This window comes from Stigmatopora nigra, chromosome 2 (assembly GCF_051989575.1).
Source record: "Stigmatopora nigra isolate UIUO_SnigA chromosome 2, RoL_Snig_1.1, whole genome shotgun sequence".
NCBI lineage: Eukaryota > Metazoa > Chordata > Actinopteri > Syngnathiformes > Syngnathidae > Stigmatopora > Stigmatopora nigra.
In genome coordinates, this window is record NC_135509.1 from 15,268,990 (window position 1) to 15,295,279 (window position 26,290).

At 36.2% G+C, this 26,290-nt stretch overlaps 1 protein-coding gene across 1 annotated transcript in view; it reads left to right on the forward strand.

The window, feature by feature from the left end:
• LOC144187106 (calcium-dependent secretion activator 2-like) overlaps positions 1 to 26,290 on the forward strand; it is a 71,521-nt gene that overhangs the window by 22,712 nt on the left and 22,519 nt on the right. Inside the window, exons 11-18 of the mRNA XM_077710598.1 lie at positions 193 to 396; positions 7,589 to 7,725; positions 15,454 to 15,641; positions 20,207 to 20,308; positions 20,817 to 20,880; positions 21,479 to 21,602; positions 21,685 to 21,785; positions 25,137 to 25,293. Of these exons, the coding sequence (XP_077566724.1) occupies positions 193 to 396; positions 7,589 to 7,725; positions 15,454 to 15,641; positions 20,207 to 20,308; positions 20,817 to 20,880; positions 21,479 to 21,602; positions 21,685 to 21,785; positions 25,137 to 25,293 (1,077 nt within the window). The remainder of the gene's footprint in view (positions 1 to 192; positions 397 to 7,588; positions 7,726 to 15,453; positions 15,642 to 20,206; positions 20,309 to 20,816; positions 20,881 to 21,478; positions 21,603 to 21,684; positions 21,786 to 25,136; positions 25,294 to 26,290) is intronic.

Here is a 26,290-nt window from a genome sequence, read left to right on the forward strand (position 1 = left end):
CTGAACCTTGTATAAATGTGTTCATCCACTGTCACAAGTCTTGGAGCTGTAAATGTCATAGCATATTAGTGGGACTTGGCATGCTTGATTTGGGCAACATTCCTACGTTTGCTGTAACTTGTACATGCAGATCTGAAATGTGTTTCTTCTTACTTAAGTATACTTTTTTTTTACATTTATACTACCATGCAGGCTTACAGGGTGGTCAGGTGTTCTTCAATGCATTGCGTGAAGGTGACCAAGTGGTGTTTGCCTGTGATGATGAACAGGACCGAGTCCTTTGGGTCCAGGCAATGTACCGGGCCACTGGGCAGTCATACAAACCCACACCTGGCCCTAATAGCAAGAACGCCAACAACTGCAGGTCCACCAAAAACCAGCCTACTTCACCAATCAGTAAGTAAAGATTCTTGTGTGATTTGTCAATTATCATGAATAACTAGCTGTTAAACGGGATCTTACTCTGGAAAATTCCAATCAGTTATTCCTTGTGAGCCATACAACAAATTTAAAAGTCAAAATACATACATGTAAACGAGTGCCCTATAGTTTTTTTTTGTAATTTCACCACTTTTAAAGTGGAAAAAAATAATATTAAAAAAAAAAAAAATCTTATGCTGTTGCTAATCAAATAGAGGATGCGTTCCAGAAGAATCCACTGCCAAAAAAAATGAAGATTAAAGCAGTTCTAGATGTAATATCTCAGTTCTGTCATCAGCGGTTTCCATATTTTAGCTCACAGGTTAGCAAAGAGCCAGATGCACTCAACAAAAGAGCCACATGTGGCTCCCGAGCCATAGGTTCCCTACCCTTATTCTTTGGTGAAATTTGTTTTTTCTTAATTGAGTTTGTTTGGCAGTGCATTGATTTACAACATTTTTTTTAATCTCCTGTCTTCCGCTTGCGAGTTCCAGTTTGAATTTTGACATTTTTAGGAGCATTTTTGATTTGGATACTTAATATAAAATACTGCGATGTACTGTAGCCGTAAATATTGAAACCACGATATGGTGAAGGGTGATTGTATGTGTGCATGTTTGGTAGAGACAGAAGCAACAGGAGATCAAGGTTTACTAATCTGTGCTAGTGTTGATGTGCATAAGGACGTTTAACGTTTTGTGTTTGTCAGTAAAGCTAATGAATCACGGTGCATATTTGACCCACATGACCTGTCTTGTTTTTTTTAAGCTGTTTTCCACTTTTCGGCTGTCATCTTGTAATCATCATGGCAACAAAAACTATTTCACTTGAACAGCTTTATACTATAGTCTTTTTGTTTTCTTTTTGTTCAGCTTGCAAATGAATTAATGATTAAATACCTTGGTGATGTTGAACTCTGGCCTTTTTCGAGGTTTGGAGTGTTGTAAAAGGAACTTTTTAATTCAGAGTAGTTAATTGTGACATGAGTGTGAAAAGCTTTATTTCACGAAGCCAATTTGTAGAACCTGTGAAACTATTCAGATATTAACTATCGTACAAATTACAATTTTTGCTTCTTGGCGAGTTATAGAACTTTGCTTGGAATAACTTGACATGTATTGGGGATTTCTGAATGAGACATGACTTATGTCTTATATTTTTGACATATCCACCAAATTTAATGATGCCAAGAAACATTTGATCCGAGCTGAATTCTTACAATAGCGAGAAAAAAGTGTATATGGAAAAATCAAAGCTACAAAATGCATAACAGCTTTTAATTTCGAATTTCTTCTTGTCCGCTTATATAAATTCTTTAACTTCTCAACCAAATTTTCCATGAAATATAAGCTCCTTCTTCATTCATCTTTCTTGTCACTTATCCTCACAAGGCTTGTGAGGGTGCTGGAGCCTATCCCAGCTAACTATAGGCATTAGGCAGGTACATCCTGAATTGGTTGCCAGCCACTGTACACGACAAGGAAAACCTCCATTCATGCACGCATACATAGCTATAGACAATTTGGAGTGGTTAATCAGCCTACCACTCATGGACGCACCATTGTACTGCATTTCTTAATTAGGTTTGATGAATGTAAGTCTTGATTATATTACTGAAGCAGTATAGTGCACTTATGCTCCAACAAAATATCTTCAAAGTAGCATAACAGCATCAAGAGGCTGGGATCTGATTCAAATCAAAATTTAGATTGTCCAATTAGCCTACCATGCATGTCTTTGGAATGTGGGAGGAAACTGGAGTACCCGGAAAAAACCCATGCAAACTCCACCCAACTGGACCAACCTGGAGTTGAACCCAGTTCCCCCACTGTGAGGCTGGACAAATTTAAACTTCTTTTTCCAATATTTACCATGTAAAAATGGTTAACTTTCATCATCAAGCTAATATTAGAATTGGGTTTGTCATTTTTTTTTCAAAAAATACCAATCCAATAGTCCCTTTTTGTTGTCTCCTAGCTCAGGTCAAAGTTTCGGCTGTTCGTTTAAAGACATCTTGTCATTTGTTTCGGCCGCGACATTCACCAGCTGCGTCTTCGCGTCTCAAACTTTTTTCTGCAAAATTCAAATTTGTCGCTCGGAGAACGACATCCAACACGGGCTGGTGACCTGTCTGTCCTCATCTTTGTCTCAGTCTCGCCGGATACCACGCTCCGTCGGTCCATTCGGTTCTCATCTCTCACGCCGCCGCACCTAAAAGTGAAAGGTCGTGCATCGATAAGCTGCCATCAGCCTCCGCCGCTGCCTGTCACATGGATGTGACCGTTGCCGTGAAGACCGGCGCACGGCACACATGGGATGGAAATGAAGAGACGGCGCGCTAAACTGAACTATTACACCTTAACACGTCCCCTTTTGTTAAAGCTGTAATATTTGACATGGGACTAGTATGGCCTGAAAATAAAATTATATTTATATATATATATATATATATATATATATATATATATATATATATATATATATATATATATATATATATATATATATATATATATATATATATATATATATATATATATATATATATATATATATATATATATATATATATATATATATATATATATATATATATATATATATATATATATATATATATATATATATAATTGTATATATATATTATCTTTCAATGGGCACATTTCAAATAAGTACATAAATAAATGCACAGATAAAAGGATACCTTAGTGATTAAATTTAAAAACAAAAACAGGAACTAGAAACAGATTTTCTATTAGCTAACTGGTCGTCTATGTAACTGTCAACTTTGTGTGTCATGCATATAACTGAAATGCATGTTTGTCTCATCTGGCCAGACTAAGTAGAAGTGGCAATTGTTATATTGCAGTCATCCAAGGGACGTTTCTATCTCGTCATCGTCGTAATGAAAAATGCTCGACAACAAAATATTGTTATCGTCGTTTTTAACAAAAAACCGGTACAACTTACGAAGTTTATACTTACTGTAGGAAACACCTTTCCAGCAGGACATATACCCATTTTTACCTCTATCTTACCTATCAGCGAATAATAAAGGCAAATGACCTCGTAACCTTTTTTAACAAATTTAGTACACAGCATGAAAATCTAAGAAGTGTAAAAGAAGACCTTTTTTTAACAAAATTGTGGACCTTTATTCCTCTCTTCCCCGTTCACTGCCCTGATGCTGTTTGCGGTAATAATAAGCCGTCAGCCGCTAATCAATACCTTAATAAGACTTTGACCTTGTCATAGCCTGGAGTTGCGCCCGTCCCACTTTAATTGTTCTTGGGCGCCTCAAAACGTCTCCGACATAGTGAGGGCGGAAAGCCGCAGACAATGTGGACCAAAAGGCGCCATCTGGGCCACAAATGCCCTCCACCACCCCCGCTCTATCTATCCCCATCATGCACACACGCGCTGTATGATAGCTGAAAGTTGAAGTTGACAGGCTGCAGCAGCATCAATCAATACCAGGCCTCCTCGCTCGGGCTCCCCCCGCTTTGTTTGTCATTGTCACCGATCCATATTTCTTTGTCTCTTACGTCTTTTCACGGTTCCTTCAAATCGTCAACACTACACAATCCCGACGATGTAAAGTGACCTACATCGGAATTGGATAAGTAGTCCATCTTATTGGGCAATGATGAAAAAGTTGATTGTGGGAAATGGGAATTTTGATAGATTTTTCATTCCACTAAAGACAAAACCAAAGAGAATGCTTATTGTACGTGAGCGTTTAATTGAAATTTAATTTTCAACAAACTGTGTGCAGAATAAAAAGTAAAAATAGAAATCTAAATGTACATTTTCATACAGGAAAACTGTGTATACCTTTTGGAAATGTAGATTGTGTATAATCTTGCGATATACTGTGTGTGTGTGTGTGTGTGTGTGTGTCTGTGTGTGTGTGTGTGTGTGTGTGTGTGTGTGTGTGTGTGTGTGTGTGTGTGTGTGTGTGTGTGTATAGATTTGGAATGGGTAAAATTATTAGTCTTTTCAAAGTTTTGATCTTCAAATTTCTAGTTTTTGTGCGTTTTTTGAATATAAAAAGATGCAAATGCATTCTTAAAAAATAGTTTCATTATATATATTATTATATACATATTTATATTTATTACATTTAAGGTGTAAAGACATCAACTGGGCACTGTTTAGCAAATATTGTTTATTTTTAAGTAGGGTAAATACAAAGAAAATCAAATTCAAGTTTATTGAGCCATTTTTCAAAGAAACGAAAGATTCAATTCAGTCTCTCATTGAGTAATTTCCATTTCATGTATAAAATCATATTTAGAATAAAAATGCATTAAAATATACAATTCAAAACTACTTTTACACTAATTAGACTATGTTCAGGGCTAATAAAATGGCTGTCTGAGGCAGTCCATGCAAAGTGACCTACATCGGAATTGGACGTGAGTCAACCCCCCCATTGACCCCTCCCCTCGCCATAGGGCACAACGAAAGAAAAAAAAAAAGCTCATCTCGATGAGTAGCTGATTGTGAAAATTTCACTTTTGCTGTCTTTTTCTTCTGCGTGGGACAAAAGCCACAAAGACGCCAAATGTGTTAGGGAGGGAGGAGGTCCCCACAAATGACTGGCGGGGGCTTCTTCATCGTCGTCTTGCAGACAAATACAAAACAAAAAAGTGGCAGTGTCGCAAATGAAAATCCAGCCGCGGGCCCGGCGCTTTCCACGCTTGCTCGTCGCTTTCGTGTCTTTGCGTCTTTTGTGCAACCACGTGTGCTACTCGCCCGCTTCCCATGGCAATAATGCAGAGAATTGAGTGTTAGGCTTTTGATTGGGCGCGGCCATTAATGGAGAAGCCTGCGAGGACTGCAAATGAACTTTAAACTATAAGAGATGGCCTCGAATTGACCAGCATCATCTTTGCCGTTTGGCTTTTTTGTAATCGTCTTGCCGCCGGCTACGCTTATGCTCATGTCGATGCTCCACTTTTTCACTCATATTTGTCTGCCTTTCGTAAAGCTCAACTTGGTTTTGTTGTTGCTCAATTTCTAAATATTGCCAGTAATAAGCAAATAAACAACAAATTATATTTATTTCAAACTCTTTGTGGTAAAAGAATTCTGCTGAGTTACAATGAACATTTAAGATGTATTTTATGTTAGTCTACAACACCTCCTCTATCCTATTCTGTATAGCAGGCAATTTTAGTTTGGAGATTTTAGTTCCATTTCAGTGATTAGCCTTGACATTTTTGATCAACCAAAAGCAGTAAAAATGCAGTCTGACTTGAATTTGTCAGAAAATGAACAGTCACCTTAAAAAATTAGGTTTGGTCTCCTTTTTTTTTTATAGAATAGAAAATATTTGATATCTTTCATCTACTTTTTTGTTATTATAGTTTTAAATTACCCTCTTGTTTTTTTCCACAAAATAATACTTATGTACAATTGTTATAAATAAGATTTTAAAAATGTCATGTTATTCTGAATATCTTATCCTATAGAAATTATATTTTTAATGTGTTTAGTTTTTATTTTAAAACTTTTCATTTAACTTGACAAGAAACAAGAAAACAAGGAAAAACCTATATTATGGGAAATACAGAATCTTAACGAAAGCTACTACTACTACTACTACTACTACTACCACTACTACTACTACTACTACTGCTACTATTATTACTTCTACTACTACTGCTACTATTATTACTTCTACTACTACTGCTACTATTATTACTTCTACTACTACTGCTACTATTATTACTTCTACTACTACTGCTACTATTATTACTTCTACTACTACTGCTACTATTATTACTTCTACTACTACTGCTACCATTATTACTTCTACTACTACTGCTACCATTATTACTTCTACTACTACTGCTACTATTATTACTTCTACTTCTACTGCTACTATTATTACTTCTACTACTACTGCTACTATTATTACTTCTACTACTACTGCTACTATTATTACTTCTACTACTACTGCTACTATTATTACTTCTACTACTACTTCTACTACTACTACTTCTACTACTACTACTTCTACTACTACTACTTCTACTTCTACTACAACTACCACTACTACCACCACTACTACTACTACTAGTACTACTACTAATACTACACTTTTGGCTTCCATTTATCTTATTTTAGCAATTTTCATGTGATGTTATTTAATCGAGATTCTATTTTTTTAATTTGATGCAAAAGATATTAAATGCCCGCATAGAAAGTAATTTCATCTTCCGCCCAGTCACCCCTTGGTGACCGTTTTTCGCTTCTACTGTTTTCCCTGGCGCGGTGGTCATGTTGGCGACTTCACCGTGGATCCGTCGAGGTGACAAACGCTTGGCTGCCTTGGCACTGCCATCTTCCTATGTTTACATGAGCTCAGAGGGAAGCGCTAAATGTTGCCAGCGGCTGTTTTTTCTCACTTCCTCACTCATACTGATATAATACCATACATATGTAAACAAATGAAAAATAATGCAATGTGTTCCTGTGCTATTTGATCTCAATATCTTTGTCCATAGCTGCAAACTGCCTAAAGGTCGGGATTACAAGCCTTATTTACCTAAGAACTATTTTATCGATTCGATAAAAAGACATCACAATGTTGATATTTTCTCGCTGAAGATACACGGAAATGGAGAATGCACCTAAATTGTTGGGTGTAATCTGCTTTTCTGACTGTTGCACTTGTCATTACTCATATTTTCATTAATAATCATATCAAGTAAGTTGTCAGGCTACCCGTTGGAGCAGTGGTTCTTCTGCCTGACTTTGGTGTGGCCAGTCTGGGCTCAATTTCTCCCCTGAGAATGATGATGATATAGCGTCTCATTTTATCTCTGTCCTAAATTACTCGTCTTCTTTTTTTAAAGAAAAGTATTCAAGTTAGTAAATATCAAATGTTTAACAAATGGTTCATTTAAAAAAGAAATAACAATAACATCTTCAATATAAAACATACTTATGCTCTTTTTAAATCTAATACGGGACTGTGTGAAGTATTACCTTACACTTTAGTTGTTTTATTGTCACCATTATTTGTTTTATTTGTTCATGCTCGTATGTACACCCATTGGTGTTAATAGTCAGTATTTTGTAGGACATTGGCTTTACAGGCACTTCTAGAATTATGAGGAAATAAAAGCTTTTGTTGTGGTTTGTTTGGTAATATCAGGTCTTGATCCGTCTGAGCGCCAGGGCGTCGAGGAGCTGGTGGCGGTGTCTCCAAGCCATTTTGACCATGCACGCCTCTTCAGCATTTTGCAGAAGCAGACACTACAGCACCGTATGAACGACTCTTTCTCCTGCCTGGTATGTGCAAAAATTAGTCTCACACTTCATAAATAATATAAAAGAAGATTTTAAGACTCAAGTGTCAAATATTAACAGGTCATGGACCTTCACAAATTGGTTAGCAGTTGGGCAAGAGTAAGTTTTTCAACAGTTTGTGTGTTTTTTTTTTAAAGCCACTCAGTTTGAATCAGATCATTTAGTTTTGCTACATAGAACTTAAACTCAGCTATAGCATTTATGAAGGACAGGTCTTTTTGTTTTTACATAAAAGAGAAAAGAGCGAGAAAGAGAGCGTAAGGAAAGTCAAAGTCAATATTAACGGTATTTTGTAATGTGAAGTGACACAATGCTCACATCGCTTCAACATATTTCTTGAATATATTTTGGAGAAATGCTTCGTAATTTATTTTTCTTCATCAATGAATCTCAAAGACACCATTTTACCATGAGGTTTCACAGGTCGAGGTCTCGCACATGTGTGATTCTTCTTCATAATGAGTCACACAACCATAGACGGTGTATATTAAAACCCTCAGTGAATTAACTATTACAGATACGACTCTAATCATTATAATCCCTTAATTTTAGTTTGCTAGAATCCTTGAAAATTATTTTATATATATATATATATATATATATATATATATATATATATATATATATATATATATATATATATATATATATATATATATATATATATATATATATATATATATATATATATATATATATATATATATATATATATATATATATATATATATATATATATATATATATATATATATATATATATATATATATATATATATATATATATATATATATATATATATATATATATATATATATATATATATATATATATATATATATATATATATATATATATATATATATATATATATATATATATATATATATATATATATATATATATATATATATATATATATATATATATATATATATATATATATATATATATATATATATATATATATCTATTTTTTTTTTTTTTTTTTTTTTTTACCTGTGATGGTCTCACTCAAAATTATACATGCAGATAAACAGCCTCTTAGGAATTATACAATTGTTATGTGTGATTACCAAACCTTATTTTTAAAGGTTGACATCCCAAGCCGCACCCTTAGAAGACAAATTCAATGAAAAGAACATTTTTGTTTAAGTAATCCAAGTTAGGAGAAGATTAACCATTTACATGAATTCATATGCATTTAATGGAGAAAAATATATGCTGCATTATTGAACTTGATTAGGGATCTTGGTCTGTTGGTACAGCACTTAATAAGCTCTAATGTGGTAATTTTTCCCCAAATAAAACATCTAATATGACAAAATGGGCAGCTTTGAAGGTGCCAAGCATGCTTAAATTGCCCGGAGGGATCCTAGGGAGATGTGGGGCTTTCGTGAAGGGGGTTTTATCATCTTCTTGTTCTTCTTGCTGCTCCGCGGGGGGTGTTTGTTCTAATCAATACTTTCCTTGTAAGAACATGAGCCTCATACACAACTGGGGGTACCCTCTCAATGGAGAGGGGACTGGGTGGGCGTGGGCATTAGGGCCTTTTGGGGCTTTTTGTGTGAAACCAAACAATTACCTAATCCAAAAGAAAATCAAAAGCCCCCCTCCCTGATACTCTTTTACTCAGTTCACACCCCTTTACACACTCACTATTTCACTTGTCAGTCACACAGCCAACACGACAAATAAACGTTCAAATCACATTCCACGCATTTAAAAGGTAAGTAAACACAAAGAGCTGTATTTTCTTGGTCAGAGTTAGACACTTTTAGATAAATACATTTGTGCCTGCAGTTGTTCTCTGGACAACAACAACCTAAAAACAAATGTTTGCCCTATAAAAAGCACAATTGTTGAAACGTAATAATGTTGTAATAGGCCTATTAATTCATTAAATTCAAAGGGTTTTGATGTTAAGAGAGAAAATTAGGTCATTTTACAAGATTGAACTCAATTGTAAAAACATCATATTACATTATATATGTAGTCAAAAACTGGAAAAATATATTTGCGTAATGTTGGGACTTTGTAGGGTAGGGGGCAATCCTAATTCCTTTATTATTATTATGATGGTAAAAAATGGAAATAAAAACAACAACATTATCTAAGATTTAAAATAGAAATGCATAAAAATCCACACCAAAAATCTGTAAATGGACAATAGTCATATTTTTACATCAAAACTCATTAGAACAATGTCTTCAGTTTTGTTTAGCTGACAGGAATAAAGTCAAATTTAATTGGAACTAGAATTTATGCATTCCATTATGACAAAGTATTACCTCAACATTAATTATTTTATTTCAAATGTATTTAAATATCTAGGTTGCATGTAAAAAGATGGAATGCAATTCATATGTACAGGAACCATATTTTAAGAAAATACACTTTTTTCTTAATTCATTATTTTAACAATATTAAACTAAAGGAAATGCACAAATTTTGCGAATCTTTCAAAATGTGAAAGGGCTTGGCATTCAGCTTTTTAGCAAAAAAAATATGAAAACTGTAAATATTCCATCTAAATAGATATCTTTAACATAAAAAATAAACAATTTTATCTATCATCTTGAACCTGCTGTTTATCTTTATAGTAAATTCTTAGAGGAGTGGATTTAGGAAAGGAAAAATCAAATGTTTTTTTCTAAAAAGAAAAAGTGCACGGAATTGAACTGCTCCTGCTGCTACTAGGGCACATCAGACTTTGGCAGCGTGTCGGCGTGCAGGCCTTTTCGTGTCCTTCCGTCCTCACGGTGCTCTTTTGACCCGGCGCTTCACTTTCCTTCGCGCTTATTGGCGCGCGCGTCTGCTCAGATTACGGCAGTGCGACAAGATGTTCCTCTGCCACAAACAGATGGCGCACTCGCCGCTCGACACCCGCCGCTCACAATTAGCTGCGAAGCAGACGCACTGCCTGCCAGTCTTTCCGATGTCCCTTCCCGGGAATGCCGCGACCCCATCATAGTGGAGGGGGGAAAAAAAAGAAAAAGAAAAGAAAAACAAATGAGGTAGCAGCAGGAGGCGGACTGGGTAGCGCAGATCCCGCAACTCATCACAGGGAGTTGACCTCCACAGTGACATCACCATGGTCAACCGCAAGCTGACACGGTTGTTCGATGCCGATGGTGGTCAAACTTTGCTTCTCGTGGGCCACATATGGGTTAAGAAAAAAACTAAACGGGAAGCAGTCCACCTTTTTAACAGATATGAACAAGAACACATTTTAATTCTTTTCTTACTTCATATAAAGTACCTTTTACATTTTTTTGAAAATTTTCCGTGAATATTACAATGTCTAAAAACTGTTAACTAATATGCAATAAGCAAAGTGTAGTCATTAAATTATAAAAAAAAATGCATCAACTATTTTATTGGAACTAATTTCTTTCTTTACAACACTACAAAAGTTGCTCAATGTATTTGTTTCTTGTTTCAATTTAAAATTTTCATTGACATTTAAAAAAAAAAATCTAATTATAACAATGACCAAAAAAGATCACTCAACGTTCTTAACTTTAAACAAGTGGGCAGGCACCACGATTTCAAATGATTTTTTAATTTGTGTACTCGCAAACTGGTCTGAATATTACCTTTAAATGATGCCTCACTGCCAGATGTAGGCAATTGTGTTGCGATAATATTGTCTAAAAGCTTAGAAATCAAAGTAGAGCAACCTTCGAGGGTTCTGCATGCCTCTTAAAAACATTTTTAAATAAATTGCACTGAATTTTTGGACGCTAAAGATTTTTTAAAGTGAAATAGTTAAAGCCACACATGCATAGTACACTTAAGAATGTACCATTTCTGTTATGCTATGTTAGTATTTTTTAATTGCTGTTTTTTTTTTTTTTTTTTTGCATTTGCAAATATGCTTTAAATTTTAAGGGGTTGGTTTTCGGAGGGACTGCTAAGGAGTACTGACAGGTAAATGCATTATAAAGAGGAAGTTCTATTGGCTATAAGAGTAACATGAGTTACAAGCATACTCATGGAACCAATTCAACTGTCAATTCACTGTCCAAACTGAAAAAAATAGCCAATTTGTACATAAAACATCTTCTGGACCGTGGCTACTAGGCGCCAGCAGCGTTTCTCTAATTGGCAAGCGATGGGCAGAAAGTGCCAAACGTGTGCTCGCATCCAAGGCAAACATTAAGGCGTCGACTTTGTCGGCGACGGGGCATTAATGCACACACTTGGCGGGGCATTATTGGACAGCGGCGGGGGGAGGGACTCATTCGCACTCTTGTCATCAAGTCAAGGTAGGGACTCCTGTGGATTGGAAGATTGTCAATGGGTAAATATTTTCAAACATGCCGAGGAAAAAAAGGAATGAGCTTTCTGTGGTGACTGCTCACTGTTATTTGATGCTTTCCACATTTTACCAGTGAACAAATAGCCAAACCTTGGAGTCTATTTATTTATTGTAAAAGTGGCATTTCAAGGATGTTTGAATCTTAGTTTTTTTGGAATGTAGTAACTTTGTTGACCAACCTCCTAACAGAAAATTGTTGTATCTTCTTATTTAAATAATATTGAATCCATTTTAATCCATTTCAAGCTTCTCAAAATAGCAGCAGAAATAATAATTAAATACTACATTGTTTTTTTTTAGCCTTCTAATTATTCAGTAAACTAAATGAGAAATGAGGAAAAATATAACAGATTATTAAGATGCAGTAAAAGTAATTTTTTACAGTGTATAGAAGATAGTGGTTGGTGGTGCCATTAGTAAAGGCAATTATTATTATTTATTTTTAATTCATGGGGCAAAAGTGCTCAAAGTGGCAGCGTCTGGATATATTATTATTACAATCTATCATGTAAGTGTTATTTAGTTCCCAAAATATCATCACATACAATCTGATGATCTTTGACATTATTGTTCAATCACAAATTTAAATCAATACATAAGTCGCATTAGAATACAAGTCTCATCTTATCCTACCAGAAACCAAGAACAAATCAATAAAAAAGAACCGTACTACATATATTTACAAAATTTATTAGTTCCAGAAGCTGTATTGAAGACTTTGTTTTTCGTAAGTAGAAAGGCATTTTATATTTAAAAACTTTCATTTTTTTTGCAAGATCCCAATCCCTCTTTTTTTAAAAAAAATATCTAAGTTTAGCAATTTTGTATAAAATAGGGAGCTGATTAAATATAAACATAACTTTCTTGGGACCATAATGAGCACTAAAGAGTCAAACTGCATTAGGCACACTAAAACTCAAATGTGTTAAAACTTAGGTTCGCAGGCACGCGAATCCTCGTAAATTTTAAAGAATACATGAAAACGAGCTATTTCAGTAACAAATCTGCTAATCAAAACTTGTATATCTAAGTACCGCTATAATTTTTGTGCATTTGTAGGGTTACTTTTTTATTGTTTGATGTGACAACATGCTTGTCCAACTCTTGTTTCTAATCGTATTTGTATGTTTGTGAAGAAATGCAGGCTTCTTGTGACCTACGGTATTACCAGAGCGAAATGTCATGAAAAAATGTATTCTCCAAGCTTGTTTGAGTGTCTTTAAAAGACGGTTGTGATTTTTTTTTCTGCCTCCCGAAATGTCCTTGAGATGTTATTGCGGTCTTTGTATTTACCGCTGCTTATTTGTGTGTTGTGCACGCTGACCTCACTCGCTTTTGTGTGCCTGTGAAGCACTTTGTGACCTTTTGGCAGGCAAGCGGAGCTAAGGAAATAAATTGCATTCACTCCAGCATGGAATGTCAGAATTGAAGCACCTGTTGTACTTGAATATTTACACAGTTGAAAAAGACATCAACCAAGAAACTTGAAGTTAAAAAATGAAACTCGGGAAATTTAGCTTGACGTTTTCAATCCACTTGTTAAGAAAAACATCTATTTGAATACTTGTAAATATCTCCCAACATAACACTGAAGTGGTTCGAGTCTTTTGCTACTTTTATTCGTCATTTCCTGCTGAAGTGTGCTATAGGCATAACGATTATCCTTCCCTGCAATGAAAATGGACGAAACAGTGGCCCAAACGCCAAGATACTCTAACTTTTGTATATGTATACTGTCATTTTTTTTTATTTGGTAAGGAGTGAGATTTATAAAAAGTAGAGTCACCCCTCACGTGACATATGCGCTTCTTTCACGCATACATACCTGCAATCTGCAATTAGAGGCAGCTTTTCTCTGTTCTCCTTTCTTCTCAGCCTTTTGTGGACATGCTTTGTGCTCTAGAAACTAATAGCAAGAGAAGTGAGAATGGTGGAGGCAATGGAGGACATCTGTTGAGAAGTGGCTGGGATTGGTGTCAGGGTTTCTGTTGGCGTTGTATTCTGCAATACAACAGTGGGTGAACCTCAACAAAAATCTTTAGACGACAACACGTTTGTCCGGTTAAGACTTTTCAGTACAATAGCAAGCAAGCCAGCAAGAATGGTGTCACATCTTATTTGTCGTAGCCATCTGTCGACCCAAGTCGACCAGCTTCAAAACTAAATTTCTGGCCCACAGTTTAAGATCATCTTGCCAGGATTAAGCAAATTTTTGCCATTCTGCAATATTCTTATTCACACTTTCCTTGGTTGCACTAGAATATTGTTGTTCTTCAAAATAAGTCATACATCTAGGTTTTGTATGCTCTAAAAAAGATGGACTTTTGACACCCAACTGTTGCCTCATAAATGTAACACTTTGGATTAACAATAACCAATATTATTTTGCTTTTGAGACGACAATATAAGGAGAGTTACAGTTACAAGCTTATTACTTATTTTGGCTCAGAACAAAACAATCCTGTTTGGTTTTTGATTGAACCCGTTTGAGTTGAACTTTCATTCCATTCATGTGAGGGCAAATCTATTATTCGGATTTGCATCATTTAATTGGAAGTACAACTATAAAAGGTGGCGTTGAAAATGTCCGTGAACAAGACTCAAATTTCTACTATGACGAGTCTATTTGTGTCTTTATGTACAAATTTGAGTCTGATTTTTGTTCTAGATAAGTACAAATCTATCACAGATACTTTGACACCGCACCATATTATCGTGGGTATGATTCTAGCAGAATTTGCTTTGTCGAGGAGAGCTTATTTACAAACATAATAAACCCTATAATATTGTAGCATCATTAGTTTTTGGAGTATGGATGAAAACGTTTTGAGAAGGTTTGCACTCTTTGGTGATATTTCCCCATCGAACAATTTTAAATAACAATCAATTAAAACACCAAATAAAAAAAGTAGAGTTTTTAAATCAAAGTTTATGATTAAGGCACGAAATAAAAGAATGTTCCCATATTGGAAATTTTACCAGTTGTGGGGAAATTCTGCATCGTAGACCCTGTGATATAGTAGTAATTGCTATAACAAAATAAAGCTAAGATAAAGGTTGTGAGCCGCAATCCCCATCACTATTATAGGAACAATTAATTTGTCACATTTCAAATACTCTGACGAATAGTGTGACACACTGTGTGTAAAGTACACTGTAATATTGAATAATGTCTCCCATGGCAACAGCTTGCCATTTAAACATACACGTAGAAGAGACATGACATATTTCGCATAATTGCTTAAATATTCTCAAGGATTAGAGGCACTTTCAATTGCTTCAGATGTCTACTTGAATTCTTCACAAGCGTCTTCAAAGTAAAAAAAATAAAATAAATTCTTATGAGAGTTAATGGACTGAATGTATGTGATTGTCACTTTTTCAGGGTTGGTTTAGTCCAGGTCAGGTGTTTGTCCTGGACGAATACTGCGCCCGGTATGGTGTTCGCGGCTGCCATCGTCATCTTAGCTACTTGAAGGACCTGATGGACTTTTCAGAGGACAACACCTTAGTAGACCCCATGCTGCTTCACTACAGTTATGCATTCTGCGCCTCACATGTACACGGAAACAGGTACAAAATAGCACTGTATTTTTTTTTAATGAATGTTCAGGTATATTAATCGAGTAATTGACAGCTGATCGATTATATAATCAATTAACAACTATTCTTAGATTAATTATTTGCAGACCTCACTTCTCGGCTACATTCCATGAATTTCACCATCTTAATACGTAGTAGATATTTTCACAATTCAGTAGTCGTCAATGGCAATCTTTGTTTAGTCACAATTAGATCAAAGATTATGGGTCATACTTGACAAACTGCAGTAAGTACATAAGAATTGTTAGTTTATAATAGTGTTGACATGAATTTTTTTTACATAAAAGTTCTGAAGCATTGACATCCTATATCAGAGGTCTATTTAAAACACATTTCCTAGTGTCTAAATGCAAGGTGCCAACACATACAGTAAAATTTTTCTATTTAACGAGTGTGTACATTACATTTGCGTTAAATGCATGATCAAGATTAAGAGTGTGTGAACCACTTGTTGCTTTTGTTCCGCCTTGATCCTCCTTTCCTGCCAATTGCTGCCTGGGAACATTCTCTATCTTTGAAATTGTTCTTTTTCAACCTGTTTAGTCACTCTCATCTTCCACTCCGCTTACCGTCACAAGCGACACAGTGGGTGCTGTTAACCTATCCCAACTGACAATGTGCAGTAAGCAAAGTAGACCCTGAATTGGCTTCCAGCCAATTGCGGTTCACCCTGTTTCGTGAAATAGTCTATGATTATTAGCTCCCGCAGCTAATTGGGTAGTGTGTGAGTTAGAGAGGGGGGGTGTCTGCTCAGTGGCTTACTAACTTTATCTGGCTCCGTAACTCAAGTAATTGCTCCTCATTGAGGGTCACAGCAGGGTACAGTGGATGAAGCTGGGTAAAAAATAGAAAGGAAAAAAATCTTTACCTGTGTGCTCTTTCCCTCAAGGGAAGATAGAATTTTCTTTATATACGTATTTAAAGAAGCTGGGTTGCAACAAAACTTGCTGCATTAGTGGAGTTTGGAGTTGCAATCTACGTCTTAAATTATTTTTGTACTCCTCCAATTTCTCCTGAGGGAATGCAAGAACAGTTTTTCTCTCTTTCCCAAGTGGGGACTAGGCTGCTTAAGTAGAATGCCCCACCTGGAAATCTTTCCAAATGATTATTTTTGTTCTTTGACAATTTCTCGCTATAGAGCGAACATTTAGACAATACGTCTGCATTGGCAATGCATGCAAATGATTCGGTCTAAGAAACGCAGAATATTTTCCTCTTGGAATCCATGACCCATCAAACCAAAGCCGGTTTGTTTACAACAGCCACCTGCATTCATAAAGGTTTAATTAAAAACTGGACGACTCTAGACGTAGTGTCCAGATTTGAGCTCACAGTTTAGCGAACAGCCATAAGCACCCATCAAAAGAGCCACATGTGGCTCCCGAGCCACATACTGATACAATACTGACAATGTGATACAATACTGACAATGTGACTGCTGTGTCCCCAGTTTATTTACTGGTCTATGTTTAAGTCACATATGCTTTGTTATTTAATTATTTGGGAGGCCAGAACAGATTGAGAGATGTTGTATTTATTTCTAAAGGGAAATATGATTTGAGATAATTTGTTATGAGTGTGGTCAGTAGACACAACTACATACATTTCTCTATGTACCTATTGGTCTTGTTTGCCCTGAAGATTTTTCATAAGATTAAAGTGGGTCGGGTTATTGGGAGGACCTGAGGGAAGCGGTAGTCTTTCCCTCAGCAGATTTGCTGCTTATCGCTTACACTTGAGCCACTTTGAGTGTAAACACAAACAAAATGAAGAACATAGGCAGCCCTCCTTCCCTATTAGTGCCTCCTCCTCCTCTGCAGCCTTGGCAGCTTGGTCGCTTCATTTAGCAGCAACAATGTGTCTGAAGCGCAGCAAGCTGTCGCACCCCACTTAAAACCACCACCCCATTACACACCCCTCCTCCTTGGCCGTGAGAGTGCTAACGTGAACACACATGTGGCACTCGCTACCAAATCAAACACCACTTCGTGTTGTGTCTGCTATTAAACCTCTGCCAATATACTCCACATATTTAGATAACCCATCCCTTTTTTGTGGTCTGGCAATTCAATCACACATGTCCACAGTCAGTAAAAGAAACACCTTGACAAATAAAACATGTTTTATGTGGCTTTATCCTGTCATCAAAATATTAGTTGAAATCAATATGTGAAAGTTCTTCAAACAGCAACAATTGAGCCTAAAAAAACCTGTATTACCTTTTAAACTGGGGCAGTAACTAATAATTCCTTTAATGATGGCTTAATCATTACAGTATTCATGAGTAATTTACAGCTTCACCACATTTTTCTCTCCCCAATTTTCATATTTTAAATCCGCAACAAAATAAAAGAGCAGCGGTCAAGAAAGACTACAGATATCGGCAATCAGGTCCTCATGAAAACCTAAAATCCCAAGAATTTGGACACTTTAAAAATCAACAAGATCTCTAATTGAGTATTCCAATTCTTTAAATTGTTGTCTTTTTAATTAGGTGGAGGCAACTATGATTACCAGGATGCAAACTATATTGACAAATTAATACGTCACAATACTTTTCCCTCTCAATTTAAATATGGATTAAATTAATAACCAAAACTTGGCATGTAATTCTCCTTGTATGTACTTGACCAAACAACAAGAAAATGGCAACTAAAAAAGGTACTTTTAACTTTTAAATCTGATATTTGGCATCATTTGGAAACGCTTTCTTGGTAAATCTAGACTAGGTGCATTTAAGAGACTGCCCAGCAACAACATCAACTGGAAAAAAGTTTGTGTTGCTTGTCCTGGTAACCTCCAGTAATTCCAGAGAAGTTGGCAGCTCTGCAGATGGAGCGGCAACACAAAAAAATTGCAGTCTCTCTCTTCCTAGGTAATAGTGACCATTACTGTAGTTTAGTTGGTCACACAATGGAACACGAAGATGGTACGTACAATCAAAAGCAGTTAATAGGGAAAATAATATACTTTACAGAAAGCAGCAGTAATCAGAATAGAACCAGCTCTACATCCTTTTGATCAAGACAAACTTACACATAAACACAGCAGTGTATTATTTCATTTCTTATTCAGTGTGGACAAATCAACGATAGCATTCATCTGATCTTCCATTGGGGTTTGCTGACTCTTGCTTGTGTGCAAAAGACAGACAACAAGAACAAAGGAAGAAATGGTTGAAGAAAAGCGGCAGTGTGTAGCCTTGACTTGGATAGCATTTCAAAGGGAAGAATTAACCTCCAACAAGAAGCAATTGGCTACAACATCAGCAGCAAAACTCCTGAGTCCATAAGAAGGAAAAAAAATATATAGGAAAAGAAGCAAGACAGGAAGAAAAAGAAATTCTGAAGTGGCAGTGGTTAATCCCAGAATTAAAGAAGTAGGGCAGGAATGTTTCATTTACCTGCTTCACTGGCTTTGGCTAGTACCTGTCAGTGGTGGGGAGGATGTCATTGTTTTTGCAATTCACAATTTGGTTGCTAATCGATGCCCTTGTCTCCCTAGTCAAAACCTGGATCAAAACTGACAGGCCTTAAGTCAATTCGGGTTTTACATTTGGAATTTTCAGTCCTTTCAAGTCGTTTTAACAACACAGTAGAAATATTCTAGATATGCACATAAACACATATATACTCACACAAACATATATATAGATATATAGATACATACAGATACATATATATACAAATGGATATGAGTGTTGTAATGGTGGAGAGGTGCTATTCAAGAATGAGTCTGTTTACCATTGATGGATTGATAAAAAGCACTTTTTAATTTAGTGCACTGCAGTTCTCCAACCTACTCAACATGAAATTACTTGAACTATAAGTAATGGCAGAGTAAGCAAAGTTAAAAGTCGTATTTGGAGCGTAAAGGACAAGTCGAGCGTGTCGCTATATTGCCTGCTCCTCATGATTTTTGTGGACATTAGTGTGACATGCTGACGTTGGCCCTTGACCCTATGAATGTAAAAGGTCACGTTGACCTCTGAACTTGTGAACTTTGGGAGTGTGAACACTTGCACCCAAGTTGAGGAAATGAAGAGAAAAGCCCCTTTGGGCAATGTTCAAGTTCTTAAGTGTCTCCACACACATTGCATGCACCAAAAAGCTACAGGACACTCATGGAAAAAAGGATGACACACTTAAAGGCCTTGAATGCAAATCGGATTTTACTTTATTTCAGCAAAGGGATATGTTATTTAGCAAGGCAATTTTCTCTGCGACTTGAAAAATTATGTCCTACCAATAATGGTTGGCAGGTAAAGAATAAATGTTCACTATATTTACATGGATCTTATCATGTAAGAAAGTGTAATCACCAAAATTGTCAACATAAAAATCCATCAGTGGTAGCTCTCTCTTTGTCTTTGACGGAATATCTTTCATCAAGTTTGCCGATTAGCGCCATCTGTGGATGGCATGTCTTACGGCAGTAAAGTTTCTGAAGAAGCTTAAGGCAACTAATGCAGCGAAAGATTGGATGGCAGGAATATATCAAGCAAAAAGTTTTCTTGCTGTGTTTTTGTTCCTCAGGCCCGATGGCATGGCGACAGTGACGCTGGAGGAGATGGAAGACTTTGACTCCATCAGGAATCGACTTATGATGCTCCTCGAGAAGCAGATCACACATTTTAGGTATACCTAAAAAACTACCATGGAAAACTAAAAGGATGCCAATCATCATCTGAAAATTTATTATTTAGAATTTAATTACCAATAAAACAACCCCAAAAAATTAATTAATTTGAAAAGCTCAATAAAATTGCAATTATATATATATAAATATACACATACATATATACAAACACACAGACACAATTTCAGCAAAAACTTTATTTTTTTAAGTGCAGTGATGACAAATCAACATGTAGGGAGTTGGCATGGGTGAGGGTTGGTTTGGGGGGCCTTAACCTTGAAGCTTGTGCCTGGGTGTGTGTGGGGGTTGGGGGGTGGGGGGTGGTGTAGTCTTGAGTGGTTTATTCACTTGTCAATTCAGAAGGTGAGAAAAAGGGAGGGGGGGAGAAAAATGTTTTTCTTGTTCTTTCTCAGCATAATTAGAGCAAAGGAGGCGCTGCCATCTGTTGAAGAGCGCTCGTATTAGTACAAAACTCCATCCTTCTCTTGTCCATTTTGTTTGTTGCAGGTACTGCTTCCCTTTCGGACGACCAGATGGTGCCCTGAAGGCCACGCTCTCCCTGCAGGAGAGGGTAATTCGCACCCACCCATATTTTTTGTTCTTGTACAACATTCATCACATACTGAGTATACTGCTGGCACACAAAGAGAAAAAAGGTTCACGTTCACGTTATAAATTCCACATCCTATTTAATATTTTAAATGATACGTTTCCAGGTTTGAGGTCAATACGGGTCACATAAATAGCCTTCACCATTTAATCAACACATTAATATAAAAATGCAGTTTGCTGTTTTGACATATTAAGATTTAACACATTATATATTCAACTATAAAAATAGAATAAATGAATTTTCATGATATCTTTTAGGGAAATGCAATATACACCTCATTAGTGTCATGAACATTGTTCCCAATCTATCATGCTAATTGACTGTTTCCCTGTGGTGACCCCTGGCAGAGATACAGATAAAGTTGAATTGTACATTCAATATCATACATCAACACAAGTTGCAGGAATCCTCAATATATTTCTTAAATCCTGAAAAACGCACATCAGTCGATCCATAGTCTCAACCTTTCCTACATTCTTTACCTAATTCTTCTTGAGATTGGATCATGTTTTCTTTTTACGCAAGTTCCATATGTATTTCTTATTACACATTACAGGTTTTAATGAAGGACATAACCACGCCAGTTCCTACAGAGGAGATGAGAAAGTTGGTGCAGAGATATTTAGAGAAAGCAGCGGGCATCAACTACAGCCAGCTTATTGAGTACGCCAATATAAAAGGTGAGAGCATGAGTCACCGGCACATGTAGTAATGCTCATATTTGAACTAGTAATGACTTGACGGGCCTGTGATCGTTTCCAGCGGAGCCTGAAGTGGACCCGGAAAAGAGGCTAGAGGATGGCATTAGGTTGGCTGAGCTTGTCATTGAGGTCCTGCAGCAGAATGATGAACATCACGCAGAGGTTGTTGTCTTATTCCAATTTTTTTTTAACTTTCATTATAATTGTCTGTGCCTGTGTGGAGATGAATGTATATATATATTGAGGGCTTATCATCTGGGTTTCTTGTTTGTGAGATATTATTACACATTACCGACACAATGATTAGCTTTAAAATGTTATTTTACTTAGGATGAACTAATTATTTTTTTAAGAGTCACCTACCGAGCCAAAAAGAAAACCTTTTAGTGCACAACAGAGATATAAACCGAATCGTGCTTTTTGTGAATCTTGTTTATATATAACCCCCAAGCTTAAATACACTTTTGCTATGACTCAAAGACTCCGATTAAAAAATAAGTCAGATACAAAAACACATCAAATGTCCAAATATCGTCCAGTCCGATTAACAGTTGATCACTAGTGTACAATATTGCCGATTACTTTACAAGACATCTTTCTGTCAGCCATTACCGTATACAAGTGCATGTGTGTAGATCACACAAGACAGAAGAGGCCCACGCAACGCATACCACACTTGTGTAAAAGGGATCAATCGCAGATGTCGAGTTGTTGGTATTAGTTATTCTTGGAACATGGTAACCGTGGAAACCCGCTACTGATATCACCTGGAAAATTAACAACTCGCCACCTAGGTCAAACCAAGCTTCATGCATGCAAACACGCATTTTATTGTTGTTATGTGATCAACACATTGTGTTTTTCAAGTCATACTTGTTATATTATGTTATATTACTCATATTATTGCAAAAAAAAGTGATGACAGACTCATTCAATACAATTCTGCTCCCTCACCTTGGACCTTCTTTTTCCATGTGGGATCATGCCAAGAGCTCAAACCCACACACAAACTAGCTTCTGGGATCATTCGGGCACCCTCCTTATTACCACCACCAACCACCAAGACATGGTGATGACTCATGTGGGGAGGGAGGGTGCATTATCCCACTTCCCCAGTTCTAAAGTCAAGAGTGTAAATTATTGAACTAAACTAAATATATGTATACCTTGTAAATACTTAATTATTAATATAATATGTCTGATTGGCTCAGTTTAAAAGCAGGAAGGGGCATTAAGACTCATCACCACTCCTGATAATGGTCTGTCTGCATGAAGGGAAAACAAAGACAGCAGGTAGTTGTGTAATAAGTCACACCATGAGCAATTTAAAAAAAATAGGCCCCCTGAAGAGGCAATCAAATGTAAAATTATTTTCTAAAACTACATTGATAACACACTTTGAAAATTGTCATTTAAGGCAATAGATTTCATGGCAATTGTTTACTACCTGATATCGTAAAGAAGTGTTACAAAATTACTGACTTTGTGTACATTTTTGTTTTTTTGTGCTCCTCGAAGGGACGAGAGGTAAGATTTATATGTTTTTGGTTGTTGTGTGATGTCAGTTTTTGCTGTTGATTGCATCTTTTATACTGTATACAATTTATATTTTTCTGAAATTGCAATTTTTTTCACTCATAACCACATTGTTTTGCCTTTGCTTTTGTTTCTTTTTCTTTTAATCATCACAAATAATTGGAAACACATGAAATATTCTGTAATTTTGACATTTAAATTAGAACTTGGCTGAAGTCATTGCAAATAATTGACAGTTTAAAGTGTAATCACATATTTCTTCATCATCATATTTTGCACATGCATTTATTGCAATCCATAATCTAATACATCCCGTATTATCAAACCAGCTCAATAAACAAATTAAAACAAACTCAATTTTAAAACCAAATTTCAACACCACATAAATACTAAATAGTAAATATTAATGTGTTTGAAACTGAAGCAAATATTAAACAATGAGCCTGTTTTTCAATCATTTTATTTAATGGAGGGTTAGTATTTCAAATTGAAAGGATCATAAAATGCACAACCACTCAACACTCTGGCTTTATTCATATCATACTTTAGAAAATGTGCAGATCTTTTATTGTTTTCTACAATATAAGCAAATATTTTTTATAGTGTCTTTGTTTGGTAAAACACAAATACAGTGAAATCCAACTGCTTGCTTTCATGGATTGCTTTCACAAATCTGAGCATATTTATAGTTGAGAGGTTGATATTCTGCCAACTTGCAGTGAAACAACAAAAACATAAGAACATAGATATTGATTCATTTAATTATCGATTTGTTGCCCAAAATCATTGCAACCTCGAGACTAAATACTTGCACATTTTAACAATACAATTGTTTTTCCTTTTATGTACATTATCTGTAAAGAAACGGGCGTTTTTGTTTTCTCATCTAATTTTCTGAACCGCTTTATCCTCATTAAGGTCGTAGGGGGTGCTGAAGCCAATCAGAGCTGTCCTAGGCGCAATTTAGAGTGTCCAATCAGCCTATCATTCATGTTTTTGGAATGTGGGAGTACCCAGAGGAAACCCACGCAGGCTGGGGGGAGAACATGCAAACTCCATACTAGTGGACGTGCCCTGGATTTGAACCCAGGACCCCAGAGCTTTGAGGCCGATGAGCTAACCACTCGCCCCACCGGGCCACCCCTGTTAGTGTTTTTCCATCCAAATTGGATGATTGATTTATTTTCGCTGACAGTATGTGCCTGTGATGATAACAATCAAATCCCCATATTTGTATTGCATCTTGTATTGTTGTCAGTTTCGACTGGCTTCTCAGAAACGCTTCTTTGAATGGACCTCACACCATCCTCTTTCTGTCCAGGTCTTTGTCTCTACTGAGCACATGCTGCCACGTGCCTGTCGAGTGTTTGCCTTCTCCATCTTTGGAGGTGGCTTAAAGTGCAATGGGGCATACAGTTAATGCCGTTTTTTTTTCCTTACGAGCGCCGCCTCACTAAGCCTGATGCAAAGTCCAGCAAGGCCACAGCCAAATAGCCGTCGAGGCTTTTCATTCTTGCCCGACAACGACGTTGTCTCTTCGTCCTCACCGCCTTTCAAGGCTGGTTGCACATTTCTCTCGCGAGTCCTTTAGACATCAAAAGCAAGCAGGCTGACCTTTGAACCCTTCGCCACAACTACGATGCTCTTCCAACCCAAAAGATAGACTTCTGGCAAAGACTGTTAAGGCAATACATCAACTGCACTTAATAGATGACAAAGGAAAAGTGTACTATCAACGGGTGAAAATGCATCCTTTTTAATTATTACGCACCTTGAAACAGGTCAAAAATGAGGATAAAGTGGTTCAGAAAATGAGATGAGATGACAGGATGTATCCAAAAGTTTGAAAAAACAATTTGAAATGAAGAACACAAGTTTTCTAGCATCTCTAAATGCTGGGAAATAAATTAGCAAAGCTGGATGCACCCAAGAGGTTGCAATGTATTTATAAAAAATCTTTCCGTTTGTGTTTTTCAGGCATTTTCATTATGGCCTGAATTGATGTGTGAGCATGCCGAGAGCTTCCTGTCTCTATACCGTGTGGACATGGACTCGTCCCTGGAGGTGCAGCCTGTCGATTCGTGGAGCAGTTTCCCGCTCTTCCAACTCCTCAACGAATTCCTCAGCTCCGATCGTGAGTGACAACCAAAACACCTGTTAATAAACGCATAGTCAGACATTTACGGTGGATTCAAACAACTGTTTTGCATTTCAAAATTCCAAAAGTTCAATGGGATCCAGATTGCATGTACCCAGCGTTGACTGGGCATTGAATAATTAACTATGATACATTATGTACTGAAGGGTTAGTTCTTATGGATAATAGATCAACATAAGCACAGTTTTCATGAAACATTTGCATACACTGCGATATTTTTAATGGTCACACTACATACTGTATACACACCCACATGTATCTTGCACTCAACCAACACTGTTGTAAGGAAACCCAACACTCTATAGTATGACTCTATAGTATTGATAGTAATGTACAGACAGTAAATTAGTACAGTAATCCCTCAAATATCGCGGGTAATGTAACCCAGACATGGTCGCACTAATCGAAAACACCACAAAGTAGGATCACCTCTACTATTACTACCGTACTACATGTTTTCACGCCTATACAAAAATACAAGGACACCAACACAATTCTCATAAAGTCTATTAATCAAATATTACAGTTATAAGTATATGAAAAGAATATAATGCATTAATTAATATATGTATAAAAAAAATGTAAATATGTTAAATACTGTACTCGCAGCAAAAATAGTTGCGAAGTATAAACATGCCATCATGATTATATTCTTGCCAGAACACAGGCAATTGTCCTATGGAGATTTCCTCTACCTGTTAATACACTGCCAAGGCTTATATTTGTTTGGTACCATCCACACACACTCATACCAAGGGACACTTTAAATTTTAATGAGAAAATAAGTATGATTACATGAAATTATATTTCTGCTCATGCTCAATTGTCTCTTAGGATTTCTTTTTAACTTAGATTTTTTTTTTAATTCTCTTATTCCAAAGTACTTTAGGTTTATGGAGCTTTATATCACATAACGTTACTTTTGTACATTTATTACACAAAGCAGAAGCAAAACAGAAAGACCATAAATCTT